The sequence below is a fragment of the Penicillium soppii genome, assembly GCF_028829465.1.
Source record: "Penicillium soppii strain IBT 18220 chromosome Unknown utg000001l, whole genome shotgun sequence".
Classification (NCBI taxonomy): domain Eukaryota; kingdom Fungi; phylum Ascomycota; class Eurotiomycetes; order Eurotiales; family Aspergillaceae; genus Penicillium; species Penicillium soppii.
Window position 1 is genome coordinate 972461 of NW_026643231.1, and position 19332 is coordinate 991792.

The following is a 19332-nucleotide window of genomic DNA, read 5'->3' on the forward strand; positions in this document are numbered from 1 at the left end:
CTGTTTTGAATAGAACATCGGAGAGGGTATCTAGCTCTTTACTCAAACAACCCCTTTCTTTCGATCTCTAGGTCAAGCGCCTTCCTCATGCTCTTGTTGAAAAATACCTCCCAGCTACCTTCCTAACCCACGAATTGGGGTAGGTTTCCTGCGTATGTTTGTAATGGGGAACCCGAACTTGTTGTCATTGGGCGACACGCTATTCTGATGCAGTGTTGACAGAAGAAGGGCAAGCTTGTCAGGGTCAGGCATATGGTTGGTCATCTTCAGAACTCGCACGGGAGGAAGTGGGTGTCTGGTATCGTTACGTAGGTACCAGAAGCGATGGGTCTTAGGGCGAATTCTGGCAGAACAGCACGTACCTCGTTCATTGAACCGAACTCACTCTTGATCATGTTAACTCCGCCTTCTTTCGAATAGACCTTGATGAAGAAGAACTGTGTTGTTCCATTGGGAAGCAAAACCTCGACGCAGCCCGTCTATCCTCTCAAAGCTTGTTCCGTGCTTCTTGGTGGATGTGACTTGTCCTTCCGGCAGTTCTTGAAAAGCAGTCAAAATGAATATGATCTCACAAGTCTCCCTTATAGCTTACTTCCTCATACGGTCGGGTCGAGTCTAATTTTCCTCCCCCAAATACAAGGTTCTTTGCGTCGCTACCCTCCATTTTATGTTCCGTGTTCCGCTGGTTGGATATGAGAGAGGCTTTTCGAGAAGCGGGGTTTAGTTATTGGTGGTGTTTCTGTACGATTCAACCACCATGCCCGAGTAAAAATTGAAGCAGCCGACCTCCCACACAGTCGAGCGGCTAGAGTACTATCTTTAACTGTTGGTAAAAGAACGTGGAATATAAATGATTCACCGAAAAGGTGCACACCTACGTAATTAGGCTAGATATGGTTTATTTGGGTGAGATTATGATTTGAAATTAACTCTCGTCAACACCAATTTAGGTGTTGCTCGGGATGTTGGCCCTTCCACTTGTAAATTATTTTGCTCTACATTCATTTGACTAGACAGACTGCTCCGAAGCCTGCAGTGTCCTGTCCACGAGAGAGCGCCACCGCGAAGGACTAAAGCATGACTTGATGCAATCTAATTAGGCCATAAATCTTTCACATAAGTGTTCAAAAAAAGCACAAACAAGATTGCGCAAAGCAGTGTACTACAAAAGGAAGCTGTGGCGTAAAATATAAGCACACAGGCCAGCCAGCTCAATATTAGTCAGGAGAATTTCCGGGGCCATTCATTGAGATCTCGGTGATCCTGTCCTGCATCTGTTCAAAAAGGAACTTAACTTTGACACCATCTTTCTCGAGCTTCGACTGCCCTCGGGTTTCTCCACAAAAGACAGCTCTCTGATTTCCACGTAGACAGCCTTGATGCTCTTCATGTCCAAGATCTCTTCTGCACAGGTCGTTTTGCCTCTGAGTCTCTTATCGCATGACTCCATAGTTATTTAGAGCACTGTATTGGGCGAAAGGACGCCGCGGACGTTTTCTTGTGGGATATTATTCTTCTTGGCGATCTTCGTTAAACAACAGTGCTCTGCATGGGTCGGGCCTGGATGCACTGGGTCTTCCTTGTCAATTTTCCTTGTCAATTTTCCCGAACCTAAGTGAATACCCTGTCGATAGAACCTCGCGGGTGTGCTCGTCGACGAGTACGGCTTCGACACAAAATTATGTGGATGATGGCGGTAATGTTTCGGCCTCAGCGAGAGCTAACTCCATGGAAGTCTCATGAACCTCCAACAGGATTGGATTCAACTGGAAAGCCATAACGAATGGCTCACTGAAATATGAATTACCATACAATGCGCGGAAAATCTCCGTTCAAGGAATGAGGAAGAAGGTGAAAGTCAATGGGGGTATTATGAAATCCTGAGTGCGCAGTTTTCTGGGAAAATCTATGCCATGGTAGATCACCATAAAGGCCTAATCTAGTTGGCCTCGGGTCAGTCGGGGTGTTCCATTTCGCTGCTTCATATTCTTGAATCCATTTTCCCTACTTGGACGAGGGGAATACGAGATTGGCTGTTAAAAAAACCAATTGATTGGCGGTTCGAAGTGATGGAGAGCATGGGCCGTCTTGGACATCAATGACAAGTACAATTCTCTGCTCAAATTGTTCTACTAATCTCTTTGACGACATGGACTATCAATCTAGTTTCTATTTCAGTTGAGCACAATCCCTACTAATCACAAGTTCTAAAATTATAATAAGAGTCCAGTCACATGGTATTCCGCCAGTTGAAGCTGGAATGCTGAATATACGGAACCCTAATAGCCCAAATATGAAGTCATGAATGTGTAATGTGAAATGTGATTCGACTTGCAGAATTGCAGTCTTTCTCGACTATTTGACAACGGCCAACACCAAAGCATCGTGACCCATCGCCCCAACAATTTGCATAACCACAGAGTCGACTCTCTTATCCTCTTCTATCTTGAAATAATACCGTAATTCTGGATCGCACTGCATTGAATCCCCGACGCCTCTTCAGCCAAGTTCTTCGCCATCGCCTTTACTCCCTTTCTCTACTCGACTGGCTGTCTTATCGTCGATTACTTCAACTATTATATTCTCAAAGTCTCGGTAAGTATAATCCCTCCGAGGGGCCCTCTGAGGTCGTGAGCTACCTAGCTCGAGACTTGGAAATTCCTCTCCATCGGCTAACATGATCGTATTAAAATGGCTTACTATCGTGGTCTTAGTCGCTACAGGGAAAGAAATCGCCTTTCAGAACTGGTCGAGGGCAGCATATAGTTATCTCTTCTGGAATATTCTGCAAGCAGAACAGAGCTGTATAAGTTAATCTCTTCTCCCAGTCCCTTCTTTCCATAAAGGGACTAGAAATAGAGGAAAGAGGGGGAACAAAAATCATTAAGTACTACATACAAAACCCAAAAAATGAAACCCGCCCTGATACGTGTCCTAGGGCAAGTACATTACCGTTTATCTTGAAACAGCTAGGCCGAGACTCGACAGGAAGCCACAGAACTCTTCTGCCGTTTAATGCTATCCACTGGCAGTTGTCGATAGAGATGTCTGGAGTCGTATGAGGTGGATGCGACGTAGAAATGTCACACCTAGCTTGGATGTAAAGGGCATCTAAGTTGGTGTGGAGATATAAGCCACTATGGGAAAATTGGAGCGTAATGACTTTTTCTTTAACTTCGAGGGTCCGGGTGAGCGCGCCCGTCAACGGGTCCCAGAGCCGCACTGTCTTATCACTAGAGCCGGACGCCAGTAGGCGGCCGTTGGGTGAGAAGGCCACCGATCGAACTGAGCCTGAATGGCCTTCGAGGGTCTGTATGAGCGCGCCCGTCACCGGGTCCCAGAGCCGCACTGTCTTATCACCAGAACCGGATGACAGCAGACGGCCGTCGGGTGAGAAAGCTACCGATCGAACCCAGCCTAATTGGCCTCCGAGGGTCTGGGTGAGCGCGCCCGTCACCGGGTCCCAGAGCCGCACTGTCTGATCATCGGAGCCGGACGCCAGTAGGCGGCCATCAGGCGAGAAGGCCACCGATTGAACAGAGCCAGAATGGCCTTCGAAGGTCTGGGTGAGCGCGCCCGTCACCGGGTCCCAGAGCCGCACTGTATTGTCCTCGGAGCCGGACGCCAGTAGGCGGCTGTCGGGCGAGAAGGCCACCGATTCAACCCAGCTCGAATGGCCTTCGAGGGTATGAGTGAGCGCGCCCGTTGCCGGGTCCCAGAGCCGCACTGTCTGGTCGTTAGAGCTGGATGCCAGCAGATGGCCGTTGGGCGAGAAGGCCACCGATTGAACCCAGCCTGAATGGCCTTCGAGGGTCTCGGTGAGCGCGTCCGTTGGATTCCAGAGCCGCACAACATCATCGGAGCCGGACGCCAGTAGGCGGCCGTCGGGTGAGAAGGCTACTGATTCAAGTGAGCCAGAGTGGCCTTCGAGGGTCCGGGTTAGCGCGCCCGTCGCCAGGTCCCAGAGCCGCACTTTATTGTCCTCGGAGCCTGAAGCCAGTAGGTGGCCGTCGGGTGAGAAGGCTACCGATTCAACCGAGCCAGAATGGCCTTCGAGGGTCCGAGTGAGCGTACCCGTTGCCGGATCCCAGAGCCGCACTGTATCATCGGTACCGGACGCCAGCAGGCGGCCGTCGGGCGAGAAGGCCACCGATTCAACCGAGCCTAAATGGCCTTCGAGGGTCTGGGTGAGCGCGCCCGTTACCGGGTCCCAGAGCCGCACAGTACCATTCTTAGAGCCGGTGCCGGATGCCAGCAGGCGCCCGTCAGGCGAGAAGGCCACCGATCGAACTGGGCCTAAATGGCCTTCGAGGGTCTGGAGGAGCACGCCGGTCACCGGGTCCCAGAGCTGCACTGTCCGATCACTAGAGCCGGACGCCAGTAGGCGGCCGTCAGGCGAGAAGGCCACCGATTGAACCGAACTTGAATGGCCCTTGAGGGTGTGGGTGAGCGCGCCCGTCACCGGGTCCCACAACCGCACTGTCCAATCATTAGAGCCGGACGCCAGTAGGCGGCCTTTGGGCGAGAAGACCACCGATTGAACCGAGCCTGAATGGCCTTCGAGGGTCTGGGTGAGCGCGCCCGTCACTGGGTCCCAGAGCCGCACTGTCCGATCAGTAGAGCCGGACGCTAGCAGCTGGCCGTTGGGTGAGAAGGCCACCGATTGAACCCAGCCTAGATGGCCTTCGAGAGTCTGGGTGAGCGCGCTCCATCCTTCGTCGACTTGTGGTAACTGACATATCCAAGTAGGAAGTGACCGCTTGAAAACTCTACGGATCATCCCGGTTCGGGGTGCAAATACAAGTCCTGCACAATAAACTTGAAGGGGGGCCTGATCAACTATCTGGCGATTCTTCAGAACAAAGCGCTTTGCATCGTGAAGGAAATCCGAAATTAGGGAAGAGTCGTTACCCTAAAGCTGTTAGTGCAAATCATGTATGATCATCTTCCGAACTTACCGATATGGCCGTTTGGAGGCGATCAAGAACAACTGATATTTCTGAGGTAAGGCCTAGCAGGCTCATTGCTTCCACCCAGTGCAAAAAGTGCACCTGGAGAAATAAATAAGCATTGTGCATCATGCTAGACAAGTCCGTGCATTGTAATAGATGATGCGCCCAGTATCGACAGGCATATTTCAGTTCGGGAGGTATATAATGCTGAATCGAATCATCGCTAATTTCATTCCTTTGCATGCCTTCGCTTGGCAGTTTGCAGATGTTTTTCTCTAGTCTGTCCTGCATGATTTGACGGCATCGTTCTGTAAGACGCTGGTTTGTATGCTTTTCATCGATCCAGAATTTGCTTTTCTCTTTGTGGTGATCTAAAAGAAAATCTCGGAATGATAGATGGAGGAGCCTAACGGGTGTGTCGAAATTATTTGGTACACTGAGCACCGAATGGAGCTGGTCTAATCGACATTTGACATCATCTGACTCTCTGCCTATTAGATGGCTAAGGGAATTGATCGAGAGCGGAGTAGTAAGAATAATGATTACCCCGACAATCTCCTTAAATTCTTCGAGTAATTCCCGTGACTCTGTTTCATTCTGGCCAGTGAGAAGTTGCTCTAGCACAGGAATATATGTGCTGTCCATCTTAGACACATAGGTTGATTGGTCTGCCAATATCGCTTTAAGTCGCTTTTGGGGACTCCATTTTGCATCACCAATAAACCGACATACGGTAGCAGCTGCAATGAACAAAGGGACGGCCCTATTAACCAATTCCTTAGTAGCTGCGTCTCCGGGCCAGTCTGGTGGAAGCGAGCGCCTCTGTTTTAGGCGTAGCAATTGATCCTTAAAATATAAGGATATATCATGCTCTATCACTGGCTTTTCAATCTCATGGAGGACCAAATCCTGATGGGCATCGCTGATCTCTTCGAAGCCTAGCCTGATCGGCAACTCAGGTCTGCTTGTTAACAAAAACCGTAGTCGCACGGAAGGTGACTTTCGAACTTGTGGTAAGAGTCGGAGAATAATCCCTATATCGTCTTCTAAGTCGCATTCATCTAGAGCATCAATTAGGATCACTCTTATAGTCTCTTCGCGTTGCTCAATTCCAACTAGTGGATCTAGTAAAAGCTTTTCGAATTGCTCTCTTAACACCTTTTCCGAAATATTAGGGTCATCGTCGATTGCCTTTTGAACTGGAGGCAGCATTTGAGGTATGCAGATGCGGAGTTGATCGGTTAATGTCGGGAACAGATATTTTGCTGTTCCTCTGTCCTCTTCGCCTCTCTGAAAGAAGAAGCTCGCCCCGAGAAGCTGCTGCTCTTGAAGACGGCTTGCAACTGTTTTGGAGATTGTTGATTTCCCTGTCCCTGCCATGCCGTTTAACCAAAATATGCATTTTCCGTGCGGAGATTTTGCCCACTCTTCGATCTCTCGAAGCAGGTTGATTCGGGTCCCCGGGAGACATTCACTATGTTGATTGTCGTAGGAGTCGAATGCTGCTTGTTTTGCAGTGCGTAGTCTGCTGAGGTCTATCTTTCTGTGGATCGAATTGGTAGTTCTCCTAGGTTGACCTTAGAGTTAGCCCTTGAGTTAAGAGATCGGATTAAGGTATGGACCCTACGTTTGATTAACCTGTAAGAACAAAGTAAATGTTGATTTATAGCACTCGAGCTCCTTGATAGCAGTTTCTACCTCCGACCGTGCTAGCGGCCATTTCAAGGCTCGAAGGCCCCATTTCGTCATCCGTTTTTGCGTCGTTTCCGGATTGATCTTCTCTTTTAAATTTGCAAGTGCTGAAGAACAGTTGGTAATATTATGGACCAGGTCTTTCGTAGCAGTAAGATTGTTGCCATCAGATCCACGGATTAGCTCATCGAGGGATTGAAGAACTTCGGTAAGGGCGGTGATCTTCTCTTGAAAGCGCTGAATATCGTGCGTCGCGTTCTTGACGTTATTGAGATATTTTCCACATATTAGCATGATACCTCCGGTTAACTGGATGACTGCGATAACACTTGTCGCACCCGAAAGAGGATCCATGATCAACAAGCCTTCCACGGTATAAATAATATCAAAAGTAAAACGGAATGTCTCGCAAAAGGATTATAGACAAAATTGGAGCCTATGCCCCTCAGGAGGGGTAGGCTTTAACGCGAGGCTAAGAGCAAACTAGACCCTAATTGGCGCTCGCCCAATCCATTGAGCCACATGCCTACCACAAGCGGCCGACCATTTCTGCCCAAGAAGACCCATCCAATCATTGGCCTCGCCAGGAATAACTCAATTGAAAATGAAGCCGGCACTGAATAGAATATTACGAATAAGAGACACTCGAGGGAGCAAAAAGATCAGTGCGGGGGCCTGTGGGTGCGTATTGGGGACTGGCTATAGACCAAGGCGTCCCCCGGAATGATTTCCAGAGGCCCACTATCGGCTTCCATGAAATCCCACACACTCAGGGCATCTTACGGCATCCCCTCAATTTACCTACCTAGGTAGGTAATGCGGCCTGCTCAATGATTGATCTACATACGCTAAGGCCTTGGCGGTGGGGCCAGAAAGAGTGATGATGTATCTGTCTAGCCCATTTTGAGAACGACAGTACAGTAATTTACACTTTGGACTTAAAAACAAATCGGTGTATCCTCGGGCTTAAAGACTGTGGCTGTGATTAAAGAGCATCTACCTAAGTAGGAGATGGATCACTAGCACAAAGCGTATCAATTATAATGCTTGACTTCGATGATATTTTTTTAAATTGATCAGCCCGTCTGACCATATACTTTTGGCATCTCTTCCAACTTTGAGCAGGGACCACCTAATGCGCATTAGCCAGACGATGATAGATGACATGTTGAGTACTTCTCTGGAACCTGAAAACTAAGTGGTGGGTGAACTCGTCTCATTTACTGATATGGTTTTGACGCTATGTATTTGCATTTTAGCTGATCGGGGATCTTTTGTAACCCTTTTTTGAGATGATGCTTCCCCTGAATTTATCATATTCGATGGATTAGTCCATTACTGCGAGAAGACACCGCATCCATTCGTTCCTCAGTCACTTGCCACTGAACCTCCTTGACAATGTGGGACTGACTGTGCGTACTTTCGACATTTTCTGCCAAAGCGATGTCGTCTTGAAGACGGCTGAGCCCCTGCTTGCGACGGCTGCGTGATAGGCCGGTGCTGGAATTGTATTCATGGAAGTAGCGTCGACCGCTTTCGCCGATCCAGGCGGGTGAGTACCGGCGCAGAAATTGGCGAAGGAAGGGGAGGCAGGGACATATGATGATGAGGTTGGCTTCGACGTAGCTGTAGATGTGAAAACGTTGGCTTTGGCTACAATCCAGGTAGGCGAAGTGATACTTACATCCAAAGCTGGGATGGAGCTAACTGGTATGTCAAGTCAGTTGTCTTTAGATAATCGATCAAAGTTGCGAGTCGTAGAATACTCGTGATGAGCGTGCTGTTTCGTAATTAGCGGCTACGCCTATCTTATACCCAGCAATCTTGCCGGATGGATTATGGAGTACTCACGCGCAGCCAACGATGAACATCACGAGAAGTCCAAATTTCTGAATGCGCGGCATTTGTAGGCCTAGCACGAGAGGAACAGGCAACACCATGAGGGCGATGTCGGTGATAATATTTGTCACCGCAGTTGCGATGTACAAGCCACTGCGATTAACGCAATAACCCGTTTTAATGGAACTGTTCCATCCTCTTTCAATCGGATTGCATGCGAAAATCAAGGCGAAGACGATGGCAATGCTGTATCCACAAATGACGGCGGCAATAATGTGAAGGGACCACACATATATGGATTGTCTGTTGACAATGCGGTGGTAGAGAATAATGAGGGCAACTTTGGCGAATGCGAGGGCTGGCACGTAGATGACGGCGGCGGCGAGGATAACCTTGCGACGGAAATGTTAGTCGATTTTGTTTAGTTCATTAATCTCTACAAGTATGTACCTTTTGGAAGACATCGAACATTTCTGGAGTCACGTTCCACATGTGGATTCCTGTTCCGCCAAATCGATACCCGTCTGCAAGTGAAAGTCAGCAAGATAGTGTTGGTGGCATGTGAATAATGGGAGAACATACGTATACACACGACTTGCGTCCCCAAAGAGAATACCTATTAGGATTGTAAGTCGCTGAGACCGCATTGTCATATTGATCTTTCCTACCCAAGCTAAAATCATTGATACTATTCAAGAGAGTTAGCAATGCGCCCAATCTATTGATTCAGAGACATCGACACACCATCGTCCCATCCAAATTTTGATAGCAAGCACACTCGAGTATAAATTCGCATAGCCAAAAAGAGCGTGCTTAGAGTCAACCCAACGCTCACAATGATGATATTTTCCTTGTATTCCCAGGGATTGGAATAGTCGAAATTAAGCGTCTCCCCGGCTGGTACAGGAACCACGCCGACTTTCTCCCCCATGTCGATTGCTATGAAATAATTATGTATGAAGCGAAAAAGAGCGTAGAAATAGGCAAATGTCATGAAGGCAACATCCACTTTAAAATTTGGATGTAGAAATGTGATAATATTCAAAAATTAAGGAGTACTATCTTGATTTTCATATGAAGCCACCATCTTTGGGCCGTTCCTGTGGGCTTCCAAGGTTCAGCTTGTGGTGGAGAGTTTGGCGCTATGGCCCACATTCATACTAGTTGGATCCGGGGTCGGGGAATCCGGGCTATGCGGCTCTAGCGCATCCTTCGGATATGATCAGCGGGTCGTCTTGCGTCGGAGTTCCGCCGAAAGAAATTCTCGCAACACAGTCGCTAATGGCCCGATTATTTAGATCGGCTATTTTTAATGCTAGCACGGCTTTGGAAAAAGGCGTGTTTCCACCCTTCATACGTCCGGGCGTAGTGATAATTTCGGTCGACGATGCAAGTGGGCTATGAGTTGATGTTCTTGCAGTACGGAGAAAAGACCGCATGTAATCAGTTTTCGTGGTGCAAAATACTAGGTGAACATTACATTGGACCCCTAGACGCTCTGCACCTTCGTAGTACGGCAAGAAACAAATTCCTTATCGCATTTGAAACCAGATCGATTAAATGGATTACAATTCATTATATCGAAGAAATTTATCCCAACCCCCATGGTTTCTGAGGGCTGAAATTTAGCCTTCGCAATTATCTACATACCGGCAGGCAACACCGGAAGGCAAGGAAGAGGTGATAGCATCATCGTGCCGAGACCCGGTCAAATGGCCTGCACATGGCGTATTTTTGAGTTCTAATGCTGAAACACAAGAGACTTGTCATGATCCCTGACAATGTATAGTTCAAAATTGGGATCTTAAGCGAACAAAGTGTCGTTCCGACCCGCGGTGGGTCTGAAGGATTCACGCCAGCAGATCTGAATCTCGTTAAGGAGGTCTGAGCATCCCTACCCTCCACGCTATTATGGCTTGTGCATTAGCTTGTAATAGCTTTAAAATAGATGCGTGCGAGATCGGCCTGTCAGCCCGCCGAGGAAATAAGTACCAAAAGGTTAATGCTCCCCTGTCCCGGCACAGGAATATGAGGTGAGACGATTATCCGTGATGCTGTCTCTCAAGATCTTCAATATTGGGGCCTTCTTTGGTCTTGCTGCAGTTGCGCCTACATTTGCGGCATCTGAGAGCGCTTCATGCCGTTGTCTCCCAGAAGATGATTGCTGGCCCTCAGTTTCGACCTGGAACGCCTTCAACCAGTCTGTTGACGGACGTCTTGTCGCCACTGTCCCTCTTGCAACGCCCTGCCATGTCCCCACATACAACGAAAAGACGTGTGCTGCCTTGAAGGAGGGCTGGTTGCTGCCAGAGGAGCAGTAAGTTTCTGGAATCTGGAATCGCGTATATTGTGCGTTGAAAGGGAACTGATCGACTTTCAGCTATGAATCCTCATCTTCTTTCATGGCCCCCTTCTTTACCAATGGAACATGCGATCCATACCACCCCGTTTCCAAGCCATGCACCCTTGGCAACTTTGTCAAATACGCAGTCAATGTCTCTTCGCCCGTCCATGTTGCCAAGACCTTGAAATTCGCCAACAAGCACAACATCCGATTTATCATTCGCAACACTGGTCATGAGTAATACCACCCTTTCAACCGATATATTTGATTTAATAATGACTGAATTTTATCAGCTATATTGGAAAGTCCACTGGTGCTGGCGCTCTTTCGGTCTGGACGCATCACCTTAAGGATATTGAGTTCAAAGACTGGAAGGACGAGCATTACGCCGGAAAGGCTGCTAAGCTCGGTGCCGGTGTGCAGGGAATCGAGGCTTATGAGGCAGCCCGCAAGCTTGGTCTTCGCATGGTAGGTGGGGAGTGCCCTACTGTCGGCATTGCAGGCGGATACAGCCAAGGAGGAGGCCACTCTTCTTTGGCTTCAAAGTACGGACTTGCGGCAGACCAGGTCCTCGAGTGGGAAGTCATCGACGGTACTGGCCGATTCCTCACCGCGAACCGTGACCAAAACAGTGATATTTACTGGGCTCTGACTGGTGGCGGTGGTGGTACCTACGGTGTCGTCTGGTCCATGACCTCCAAGGCTCATCAAGATAGCTATGTGTCTGGTATGAACCTTACTTTTACTACCGATGGTATCTCTGACGACACCTTCTTCAAGGCTGTCGAGCTTTACAATACCCACCTACCCTCCTACGTGGATAAGGGTATCATGAGTCTGAACTTCCTGACCAACAGCTCTTTCTCTATCACCCCCATGACTGCACCCGGCCTTACCTTGACGGAGCTCGAGAGCCTTGTCCAGCCGTTCCGCGATGGACTCGAAAAACTTGGCATCAAGTATGAGGTCTATGGCGAGGAATTTAGCAACTATCTTGACCAATTCAATGCCCAGACCCCGCTCGTCACGATCGCAGTCGCCCAGTATGGTAGCTGGCTTCTTCCCCGCTCCATTGTCGAAAACCCCGAGTCTAGACACGAGCTGACCAAGTCAGCTCGCACTGTTCTTTCCCACGGCGCTACCTTCACAACTGTCGGTATCAAGGTCACGGAGGACGTGACTGGCGACGTTTACAACTCTGTCAATCCGGCGTGGCGCGGCGCAATTGCCCACGTTCTCATGTCTACCCCGTGGGAGTTTAACAAGCCGGAAAAGATGCTCGAGAAACAGAAGCTGATGACCGATATCTTGGTTCCTAGCCTGAGTAACTTGTCTCCTGAGTCGGGAGCCTATCTCAACGAGGTATGCTATGGAATACATATGGAAGTTGTATGAAATCTTGCTAATCTCACCTTTAGGCTGACTTCCGCCAGCCCGACTTCAAAAAGGCTTTCTATGGCGAGAACTACTATAAGCTGCGCGCTATCAAGGCCAAGTACGATCCTCACCATCTCTTCTATGGCTTGACTGCCGTGGGATCAGATGAGTGGACCGTCTCAGAGAGTGGACGCATGTGCCGAAGCTCTCCCCGCCACTGAACAGGGGCGAAATTACAGGTTTTCTTATCTTGCTCACGACTCCTCCTTCGCATGAACTTGGTGAAGCGCTTATTATGTATTGAGATGGGTGCGGATCATGAACCAAGCCGCATCATCGGAAATATATCCCGAGGTGGTGTCTATAGGAAGATTCAGGTTCATTGGAATTCAATCTTCTCCTGGCAGATATAGCGTCACATATCCTCCGAGAAACAAACAACTCAATCAATTAAGTAACAACAGGTTATACTAAATATACCATAGAAACTTAGTTACGACCAAAGAATTATAGTCCATTCCATAGCCCATCTCATAGTCCATAATAGGATGCGATGCCCGAAGGATCGCCTACTATAGCCAGTAAATAGAATTATTCTAACCGGAATTACCTATGCGCTGTATCCAACGTTCTAGAGGTGTGATAAGCAAACATAGTGTTCTCAATCAAAGCTGACAAGATCCAAGACCAGGGATTTACTGAGAGCATATAACTGATAGCGGACTGAGTGTTGTCTGTGGTGAACTGTTAGAGAGGAAAGCCACAGGGTCCTTTTTAACAAACATACTGGCGCAAGATGTTGTCCACGCTGTTATCCTCCACCGTGCCACAATTAACCGACGAGCCATCCAAGCCTCTTGTCTCCTGCCTCTATAGCCTAGATGTATATCAAGCCGGCAGATGGAGATGCTGAACATGCCTCAGCAATCCCAAGTTTTTCTTGTAAATGTGGATACGCATTTGACAGTATGTCTTGTCCTATGGGAGATATGGGAAGAAGGAGTTAGAAAGTACCTCCAGGGCTTTCTCTGAGAAAGAGATCATCCATGGATGGATTCTTACCACTATGCCAGCGATCCTCCAGCTGCAATACACGGTGTAAAAATCACTCGAACTCCAACAACAAAATACAAAGCGGCTGATTAAAGAATTGCCTAGGTACTGGTAAAGCTCTACAAAATATAAAGAGCGAAAAAAATATGGCAGTAAATAAAGAACAAAGTAGAAGAGTTTTCGAACAGAGAATAAATGCGATGAAGAACCTGTCTATTTAAATATATCTCCAATGGATAATAAGGATTTACAGTTCCACAGTAACTATGGCTTATATGTTCATACCACAAACGCTCCTATCGTAATGAGAAATTGCTTCAGCCACTATTCCCATTTTTTCTAGAGATGCCTGGACAGGATAGTCGAATAATGTATGTCGGAATTCATGAACACCCGTGTGTATTCTGTGTTTGATCGAAAGATTCCAGTCGACGAAGGTTTCATGCCATGTGTTTTGAACGATGGGGAAGTGGGTCCGGTTAACACGTGCATTTGCGCCTTTTGCCACGAGGCCGTTCCACTCTTGGGGAAAATTAGTAAATTTCATCATTTTGGTCAGCCTTAGCTTGGAGCAATTCGATTTATTGTCCGTTCCATTGATTGGCAATTGAATTAGGAGAGTGTTTTGGAATACCTTTGAGATTTCCGCATTAGGATGTTTATGACACACACGGTTATTTGTGTATATTGACGACTACTTCAACGAGGTCTGAACACACAAAGCTCTCGCCTACCAGACTTCTAAACTCGGCGAATACTATAAACCAAAAAGTATACAAGATAGTCCGAGTGCTCTCTCACAATTATAAACACGTAATTACATATATACGAGTACGAGCAAGTCTTAGCATTATATTGCGTTTTGATGAATAGGCAACCTAGGAAAATCAGAAGTTGAAACCACAGCAAATCACTTTCCATATTTGAAATCAAATTTCAGAAGCAAATGGAAGGAAGAAAGCGAGAAACGTACTTCGTAGATCTCAGGGGTTGAGTGGAACACCTTAGGCAGAAATTTCAATCCGCATCTTCCGAAATATCAGATCAACGAACCCCTACAGATATAAGGGACTAATGGCATTAATGGAAACATAAGTAAACATTCAAAATGCCTCGAAGGGTACAAAAATCAGTCATTCAACTCAGTTTCTTCCTCGCCATCCTATTCGTTATATTATACCTAAATCGGCCCCAATCAGCGAGCAACAGAATCTTCTCCTGGACCAAAATTCGCTACAAAACTTCCTCCTCCATCATTCCCGAAGCCCGCGGCATATGTCCAGGCCTAGCGGGAACAACCAAACCAGCGCTTATCGTGTCGCACGTGGCTGCCGACGGCGACACCTCGTGGCTGAAACCTCTCTCCGCCCACTACCATCTCTGCATATACAATGTCGACGCCCCAGCAGATAAATCCTCCAAAATCCTGCAAGTGCCCGCCAACCGCGGCCATGAAGCAATGGCTTACTTAACTTTCTTAATCGACAACTATGCCGACATCCCATCTGCAGGCGCCGTCTTTGTCCACGGTACTCGGTTCGCTTGGCACAATGACAGCCCCGATTATGACAATGCGAAGCTCCTGCGCGCACTGGATGTTCGGCGCGCGCTCCAGCCAGCGGGTTACCATAACCTGCGCTGCGACTGGAGCGCCGGGACGTGTCCATCTTCCGTTCCCGCGCAGGGAAGTCTGGAAATGAGGCTTTCGTCTGCGGTCTCACCTTGGAGTGCGCGTGCCGCGTCTGATCTTGCTCTTCCACATGCGCTGGGCCACATCTTTGGTGGGGACGATGAGGCTGTTGCTCAGCGCGTCGTAGAAGACGTCGTGCAGCTTGGTCGCAATGATGCCGTGCGCGCGCAGTGCTGTGCGCAGTTTGCCGTGGCGCAGGAGCGCGTCTGGCAGCATAGTCGGGCGGAGTATATTGCGCTCCGGCAGTGGTTGCTTGATGGGAGCGACGATGGGGTTGCGAGGAATCCACAGGGCGGTTCCAAGGCTGCGCCTGGGGATGATGTTGTTGCTGGGCGGATTGTTTCTTATATTTGGCATATTCTGTTTGCGCGGTATGGGGATGATGGGGGTATTAATCTTGAAGGGTTGAATCGGGATTCTTGCCCTACTGCCGAGGAATGCTATTGCCGGTTGTATGGGAGGTGTACCCTAACCTGTAAGGGTCCGGGTACCTGTAAGGGGCAGTACGCGGTGCCAAAGTATTACAAGCTTCCTGAGGATTGGGAAAAGACGCATTTGTGATTGCATGGGATTGGGCTTTGTATATAAATCGGCATATAGACTGTAAGGTATAGACAAAAATTGGATATCGTGTAATTTCATGGCTTGTTATTTATATACAATTTCGTGAGAAATTTGCTACGTCTAGAATCTGGCAAGAACCCGCTCCTCCGTGTCAGACAGGGCGTACGCAACGCTGTGCTTCTTGCTGACGACAGACTTGGCCTGCTCAGCGGTGAAACCCTTAGCTTCGACAGCCGGGTTGTAACCCAGGCCGTTGATCTTACCAACGACGTCAGAAGGCACAGCGGCGGCAACTTTACCATCAGCGCGCTTGTATACAGTGACTACCACAGCACCGCCAAGACCAAGATTGTGCTGCAATGCCGCGGAGGTACCATCGATCAGACGGTTGTTCGCCCAGCCACGTAGATGCCAGACCAGCTCCGCACACTGGGCAATTCCAGTCGCACCAAGCGGGTGGCCCTTGGAAATGAGACCACCAGACGGGTTGATAACCATCTTGCCGCCGTAGGTGATATCACCACGACGAACCATCTCATGCGCCTTGCCAGGCTCACATAGCTCAAGCGCATCGATGGTGATCATCTCATTGGCAGAGAAGCAATCGTGCAGTTCGCAAACCTTGATATCCTTGACGTTAACGCCGGCCTCAGCGACGGCAGACCGGCAGGCCTGGCGCGACATGCCAAAGCCCATCAGATCAATCGAGCTCTTGTTGTAGACAGTGTCCGTGTCAGTAGCAAGAGTCTGACCCGCGATGAGAATGGCATGCTCCTTCAAGTGGGGTCGTGCGTCAAGGAAGTCCTGCGAGACAATGACAGCGGCGGCACCGCCGTCCGAGGTCGGGCAGCATTGCAGCTTGGTCAGGGGCTCGTGAATCATGGGCGCATTCATGATCTGCTCGTGTGTATACTCGGTTTGGAATTGCGAGTAGGGATTGCGCTTGGAATGCTCGTGGTTGATGCGGGCGATCTCAGCGAAGTCTTCGTTCTTGGCTCCGTACCTGGTTTCCACCTGTTAGCTGGATATCCCTTGATTCAATGTGGGTGAGCGTGCAAGAGTCCACTTACTTCTCTTTATATTCCACGCCGGCATTTCCGAACATCTGCGCAGCCCCAGGGGCGTTCGTCACGCCCCTTGTTTCGGCCATCATCATGCCAAACAATCCCGTGGGATTCTCGCGGTCATTGTACATGGACTGCAAGCTACCAGGGTTCATTTTCTCGAAACCAACAACCAAAACGCAGTCCGCGGCACCGTAGGAGACCATTTGGCGGGCCATGGCGAGACCAGTGGATCCGGTAGAGCAGTTGTTGTTGACATTGTAGATAGGGATGCTGGTTTGGCCGAACTGATAGAAGACGCGCTGGCCACAGGTGCTGTCACCATAGACGTAACAGGCCACACCCTGATCAACATCATCATAGGTGACCTTCGCGTCAAGCATGGCTTTGATGCCAGCCTCGTATCCTAGCTCATGGTAGTCTACTTTGCCGCGCGGCTTGATAAACTTGGTCATGCCTACGCCTAGGACGTAGGCAGGACTCGCTTGCTTCTTACCCATGATTTCTGTGTTGTGTTAAGAATAAAGATATGTGGAGTAAAGTTGAAGGAGATCGTTTTATAAATAGGGCGGTAGAACATGTGGAGGAGCCAGCTCAGTGTGAAATTGCGGGGAGAGGCCGAGGTCCCGAAACCTCGGCTGCACAATTTTGCATAATGTCATTTCTGATATTATTCACCTTAGAGGTCTAAAGATTCCCCTTGATAAATCATGTCGATGAATGAAGAAAAGGAAAACTAAGCACGTGTACTTTTGGTATGTCTCACGTGAATAGACAATTGCCACGGCCTCAATCCCTTAACTCCTTGTTTGCATAGGGAGTATAGCGTCATAAATATATATATCAAGAACAATATTTCCAATGTTCATATTTCATATCTAAATCACCTTCCGTTATTCCAACCTTGGAATGTTCCTGACCAAAGCGGGCATTGACCCTTTGAGCTCTTTACACCATCATCTTTTGCCTGCCTGTATGGCTCCTTTTCTACATAATTTTCTACATCTTTTGCGACCGCTTCTTACCTCTCTAGTGTCCAAACGTGTTATTTTACGTACATATATGGGAATAGCTTTGATTTACTTCGATGAATGTAGGTTTATCAAGTTCCATGGCCATGGAAAGGTGAAGGAGGCTGCGCAGAGCGAGGCTTAGAAACCTTGTAGAAAGTTGTCTCAGACTGGCACGTGTTTGGTCATTCAACTTGTGTTATATTTTCAACTTGTAGTATACCCTGCATTTCATTACCTTCTATGATGAAATGGTCTCCAGGGTAGTCCCACATTCCAAATGGTCTCTTTAAACGGAGAATGGAGGCTGGCCCAGTTGCAAGTGGTCACCGCAATGCCTTGCATGCTACAATATAGCATTAATCTTAGAAACGATTGACCTGACAGCTGTGATGCATAAAGTAACGTTAGATATGCGTATTTTCTAGCTTAATAATCAGCCACTGCTAGGGCGGGCACAAAGCTGCCGGGAAAGCGGATGGTTGCTGAATGATCTGCATATCTCCCAATTAAAAAAGACCCTTAAGACTGGTATCTCAGTTTAAAACAAGGTTGTTTCATCTCATTCCATGGTTTGAATAGAGGTTAGCTAGTTGCAGACGGAGAGCCTTGCGTAGGTCCGATAGGTTACCCCGGAGTACTGTCCTCCACATATGAGTTGGTTTAACTTTGGACCATACCACCACTTCTTTGGATTAACATTTTTTGTCATGGAATTCGACCGGTAATATCATAATGATGCTAAGGCTATCTATCGATATTGTCTTTCCGGGTTTGGCACATATGGATTGTATAAATCATATCAAAGCGTAACTAATTTCACTCGAGGGTCCAATGGTTTGTGCTGAAATAGTGAGATGATGTCTAGATTATATCTATATAAGGCATATCTTAGGTAGTTTCTACTTCATACCCCGTAGTAATCGCTAAGTATTCTTGAAAGGGGTCTATGCAAAAGGAAAGCCATAAGGCAGATCATTCGAAGATAAAAGCTATGAGACATGTATACAAAGCACTACATTTGATACTCATTCCCTTCCGTGACATGGTCCATATAAGTATATAGCTTGTATTTTTCAAACAATATGAATTCAAAATATATCACGAAAGTATGGCCGTAAATGTATGGTGCACGATAAATACGAATGTTCACGACGTCACCCAATTTCACCCTAACCCGCATTGGGACGAGCTCGGTCCACATGCCTGTTTGCTACTCCGTACTTCCCTTCCCTTTCTTAACCTCACATGTGCATGTTTCTGAGTTGATCAGGATCCTGTTGTCTTCGTTGTAAGTGTTTGTCAGATCTCACTATTTATTGTGCTCCACTGTTCCGCCGTTGCGCCGCTGTAACAAAATCACTCTTGGCAGTGACAACACCAAAAATCGATGCTAATGATCACCTCACAGCTCCAGGATTGCTGCCAATAACCCATTGCTGTGAAGAATAGACCTAGGACAAGGCTAAATCACCTGTCTGAAACAGGGAATCCTTGAAATCTATCGCTTGAATCGCTCAATCCCCTGCCATAAACCCCATAGCACCTGTTCGGAAACGCGGGGTTAATCCATTGCCGGGGCCGTTCAGCTGCTTCGGCCACGAAAAACGATCCGATATCCCTCAACCGCCAATACAGAACCAAACGTGATCCCTTTCACTGCGAGAACCTCCCGGGGGTGTTTTTAGCGGACTGAACATATAACTGGGTTGGTCGGGCCCATTTAATGGAAAATTGTGGGACGCCG

At 48.1% G+C, this 19332-nt stretch overlaps 6 protein-coding genes across 6 annotated transcripts; 2 read left to right on the forward strand and 4 right to left on the reverse strand.

The window, feature by feature from the left end:
• Positions 1 to 244: 244 nt before the first annotated feature.
• On the reverse strand, positions 245 to 664 carry N7529_000367 (uncharacterized protein; the record flags this gene model as incomplete). Its single annotated transcript, XM_057235898.1, has 3 exons — positions 245 to 295; positions 363 to 479; positions 593 to 664. The coding sequence occupies 3 exons, from the start codon at positions 662 to 664 to the stop codon at positions 245 to 247; spliced, it is 240 nt and encodes a 79-aa protein (XP_057102701.1).
• A 2226-nt stretch (positions 665 to 2890) lies between these two features.
• N7529_000368 (uncharacterized protein) lies at positions 2891 to 6998 on the reverse strand (the record flags this gene model as incomplete). Its single annotated transcript, XM_057235899.1, has 3 exons — positions 2891 to 4912; positions 4959 to 6519; positions 6580 to 6998. 3 exons carry the CDS (start codon positions 6996 to 6998, stop codon positions 2891 to 2893), a joined length of 4002 nt encoding a protein of 1333 aa, XP_057102702.1.
• A 959-nt stretch (positions 6999 to 7957) lies between these two features.
• N7529_000369 (uncharacterized protein) lies at positions 7958 to 9414 on the reverse strand (the record flags this gene model as incomplete). The annotated part of the gene is made up of 6 exons (XM_057235900.1): positions 7958 to 8270; positions 8329 to 8424; positions 8496 to 8875; positions 8934 to 9007; positions 9076 to 9171; positions 9228 to 9414. 6 exons carry the CDS (start codon positions 9412 to 9414, stop codon positions 7958 to 7960), a joined length of 1146 nt encoding a protein of 381 aa, XP_057102703.1.
• Positions 9415 to 10534: 1120 nt separating this feature from the next.
• Positions 10535 to 12425, forward strand: N7529_000370 (FAD-dependent oxidoreductase; the record flags this gene model as incomplete). The annotated part of the gene is made up of 4 exons (XM_057235901.1): positions 10535 to 10800; positions 10864 to 11064; positions 11121 to 12189; positions 12246 to 12425. The coding sequence occupies 4 exons, from the start codon at positions 10535 to 10537 to the stop codon at positions 12423 to 12425; spliced, it is 1716 nt and encodes a 571-aa protein (XP_057102704.1).
• Positions 12426 to 14365: 1940 nt separating this feature from the next.
• On the forward strand, positions 14366 to 15508 carry N7529_000371 (DUF3431 domain-containing protein; the record flags this gene model as incomplete). Its single annotated transcript, XM_057235902.1, has 1 exon — positions 14366 to 15508. The coding sequence occupies one exon, from the start codon at positions 14366 to 14368 to the stop codon at positions 15506 to 15508; it is 1143 nt and encodes a 380-aa protein (XP_057102705.1).
• Positions 15509 to 15631: 123 nt separating this feature from the next.
• On the reverse strand, positions 15632 to 17075 carry N7529_000372 (putative sterol carrier protein; the record flags this gene model as incomplete). Its single annotated transcript, XM_057235903.1, has 2 exons — positions 15632 to 16514; positions 16582 to 17075. The coding sequence occupies 2 exons, from the start codon at positions 17073 to 17075 to the stop codon at positions 15632 to 15634; spliced, it is 1377 nt and encodes a 458-aa protein (XP_057102706.1).
• Positions 17076 to 19332: the final 2257 nt, after the last annotated feature.